The following is a 2,927-nucleotide window of genomic DNA, read 5'->3' on the forward strand; positions in this document are numbered from 1 at the left end:
ACCGGGCCCCGCGGCCTCCTCGGGGCGCAGGGATCGCCCTGTTTTGCCCTCGGGGCGCTGGCCTGGGCTCTTCGGGTGCTTGCTTGTTAAAAACCTGAGAAGTAAGCTGAGTCATTAACTTCTCTGAACTTCAGGGTGGTACGAAATGCAGTTCATATTTCTGTGGTAAAGGTGAAGGACTCTTTTATAAAGTACATCTGAACAGGGCTACAGGTGTTGGTATTACAAGCAAAGTGTACTCTTCGAGTTGGGTGAAATAATACTGTGTGCTAAGGTGGATCTGTGAGATTGAAAACATGTCTCATGAACGTACACAAAGTTTAGGAATGAAGACAGCCTACTAGTGGGAATCTCCCTGCCTTCCCCCAGCCCAGTGTTTCCCAGGGGACAGGTTTAGGCCTCATTAAATCCTGGAGTTGAGATTTAGACAGATGTGGTACTGCTAAGGTGCTATAGAAAACTTATAAACACTTCTGAAGAATGCTGCTGAGATACGGCATCTTTGCGTTAGCAAATTGTGTGTTTCTGAAATACTTTAACTTACTTGACAGATTTGATGAAAAGGAGAATGTATCAAACTGCATCCAGCTGAAGACTTCAGTTATTAAAGGTATTAAGAATCAGCTGATCGACCAGTTTCCTGTTATTGAACCATGGCTAAACCAAATTATGCCAAAGAAAGACCCAGTCAAAATAGTAAGATGGTAAGTTTCTTTTCTCTTAACCTTTGCTTCTAAGGTGATAGGATTGCTTCCTTTATATGTTTATTTTGTATGGTAGATGAACTGAGTGTTTTTGAAGAGTGTCTTATGGCCAACCCGGAAAGTTTGCGTGTGCTCATCACACTCTTGAAGGCATGTTGGTAGGATGCTTGAGGAAAACGAAGATGCTGTCTAGTAGTGAATGTGCAACGTATTCAGGGACTCTCTCCAGGGTTGTGGAAGGGAGGCATTCAGCTTTATGGATATGGAAGCTTGAACTTGTTCAGATAGCTTCTAATAGCATTTTTTACTATTTTGGGGCTTCCATGTATTATCTGGATTATTACATATATTTTTTTTAAACTAGAGAGTAGTTTACTTTTGCTGATTCTTTCTTGTCTATCTACTTTGTATTGCTTTTTAAAAAACCCAAAGAAATGCAGTTTGTGAACAGCTGGATGTTTGTAGATTTTTTTTTTCTTTTATTTTAAAGGGGAAGGAAGTATGCAGGAAGCCAGTGTTGAAGAACAAGCCATTAAAAAAAGATAATATTTTTAGTTTTAAAATTTCTTGCTAATTGACTGTCTTAATTCTCAGATGTCAAGATAGACCAGACTTTGTGAAGTGAAATAGTTAATTTAAACTATGAAAGGGTTAAGTAGCTGTTGGAACACTTTTTTTTTTTTTTTATCTTGCAGTCATGAGCATATAGAAATCCTCACTGTGAATGGGGAGTTGCTGTTCTTCAGACAAAGAGAAGGGATTTTTTACCCGACGCTAAGGTTGCTTCACAAATGTAAGTTTCCTGGTGGTTGTGGTGGTGGGGAAAGAGGGATGAGCATGAGATTCCACAGGACTTTGGTAGAACTGAATAAAAAAGAAATTACTACTTGGATGCATATATATATACATATATTCCAGAATAGATCTTAAAGATATATTATACCTTCTCAACTGTAATTTACTGCTTTGCTATTTCAGGTGCCTGTATGGATTGTTTCCCCCATAATTATTGCAGTGCTATATGTTAAGCAAGCTAAGCTTTGATTTTCAAGCATTAAATTGTGCAGACCTCTGCAAAGCATCTTGAGAGAGGTTTCCCTAGGACAGAGATCTAAATTTTGTGTTGTTAGTCCCTATCTTTGTTCTTTCAAGTCTTCCTTTAAACCCTTTTTGCTTCCTTCCAAATACTTGTAGGTTCTTACTTGAAAACTATTCTTTAATAATGAGTTTAATGATGTATGCTTGTCTCCTGTAAGAGTTTATGCTGCATGCTTTTTACAATTTATTCTGTTTCATTATTTTTCTTGTGTTCTCACTGTTCTGCTCGATTGTGTTACTCTGCTTTGGATGAGCGTAGGTGTCCCTAAAAATCTTACTCAGCCAAATTTCAGTGTTTGAAATACTTCAAGAAGTTGTGTGCACTTGAAGGATGGCTTGGAGAGCTGACAGCCTTCATGAGTTTTGTCCATCTTTACCTTTTTTGTCCTGTTAACGTTAAGCTGTTTCTCTTTCATGTAAGAGGTTGCACATGTAATTTGAGGGATTTAACACCCACCTCTTAGTAGGTGGGCATTTGCGTGACTGTTGTCACTGGGGAAACTTGTTAAAATTGTTACTTGTTATATGGGTGTATGAGTATGCAGGAGGCGTAGGCCTAGTGTTGGATTACCCTTTGGCTCTCAGATAAAAGATGTGATCTGGGAGAACAGTACTTGTGTCCTTTTGGTACAGTACAGCCCAGCAGGAGCTCCTGTAATTTTTTTTCAAGCTTCTTACCCTCGCAGCACGCTATTTATCTAATTGCCCCATCTAAACTGACTTGATAATGAGTTACTCATGTTGTCATCTTACTGTATTAATTGTAATGCTGTATCTTTCCCCTCCTAGACCCATTTATTCTACCACATCAGCAGGTTGATAAAGGCGCCATTAAATTTGTACTAAGTGGAGCTAATATAATGTGCCCTGGCCTGACGTCTCCTGGAGCAAAACTTTACCCTGCTGCCGTTGATACTGTTGTTGTATCCTTCTTTAACTATGAATTACTGCTTGCTGTGAGATGAGTTAAATTTCTGTTCTTGTGTTCTCATCTGATCATAATCTGAATTACTTTGGATTTTAATGGTATTTCATGGAATAACTAGTAATCTGAGAAGAGCTGCAGAGGTTCAGATGTTATTTGGCAAGATTAAAATTGTTCTTAATTTCTTTTACTTACTGTGA

At 38.5% G+C, this 2,927-nt stretch overlaps 1 protein-coding gene across 1 annotated transcript in view; it reads left to right on the plus strand.

Moving 5' to 3' along the window:
• MCTS1 (malignant T cell amplified sequence 1) overlaps positions 1-2,927 on the plus strand; it is an 8,206-nt gene that overhangs the window by 2,038 nt on the left and 3,241 nt on the right. The window contains exons 2-4 of the mRNA XM_009889278.1: positions 552-704; positions 1,400-1,497; positions 2,592-2,725. Of these exons, the coding sequence (XP_009887580.1) occupies positions 552-704; positions 1,400-1,497; positions 2,592-2,725 (385 nt within the window). The remainder of the gene's footprint in view (positions 1-551; positions 705-1,399; positions 1,498-2,591; positions 2,726-2,927) is intronic.

Source organism: Charadrius vociferus, unplaced genomic scaffold (genome assembly GCF_000708025.1).
Source record: "Charadrius vociferus isolate BGI_N301 unplaced genomic scaffold, ASM70802v2 scaffold7, whole genome shotgun sequence".
Lineage (NCBI taxonomy): Eukaryota > Metazoa > Chordata > Aves > Charadriiformes > Charadriidae > Charadrius > Charadrius vociferus.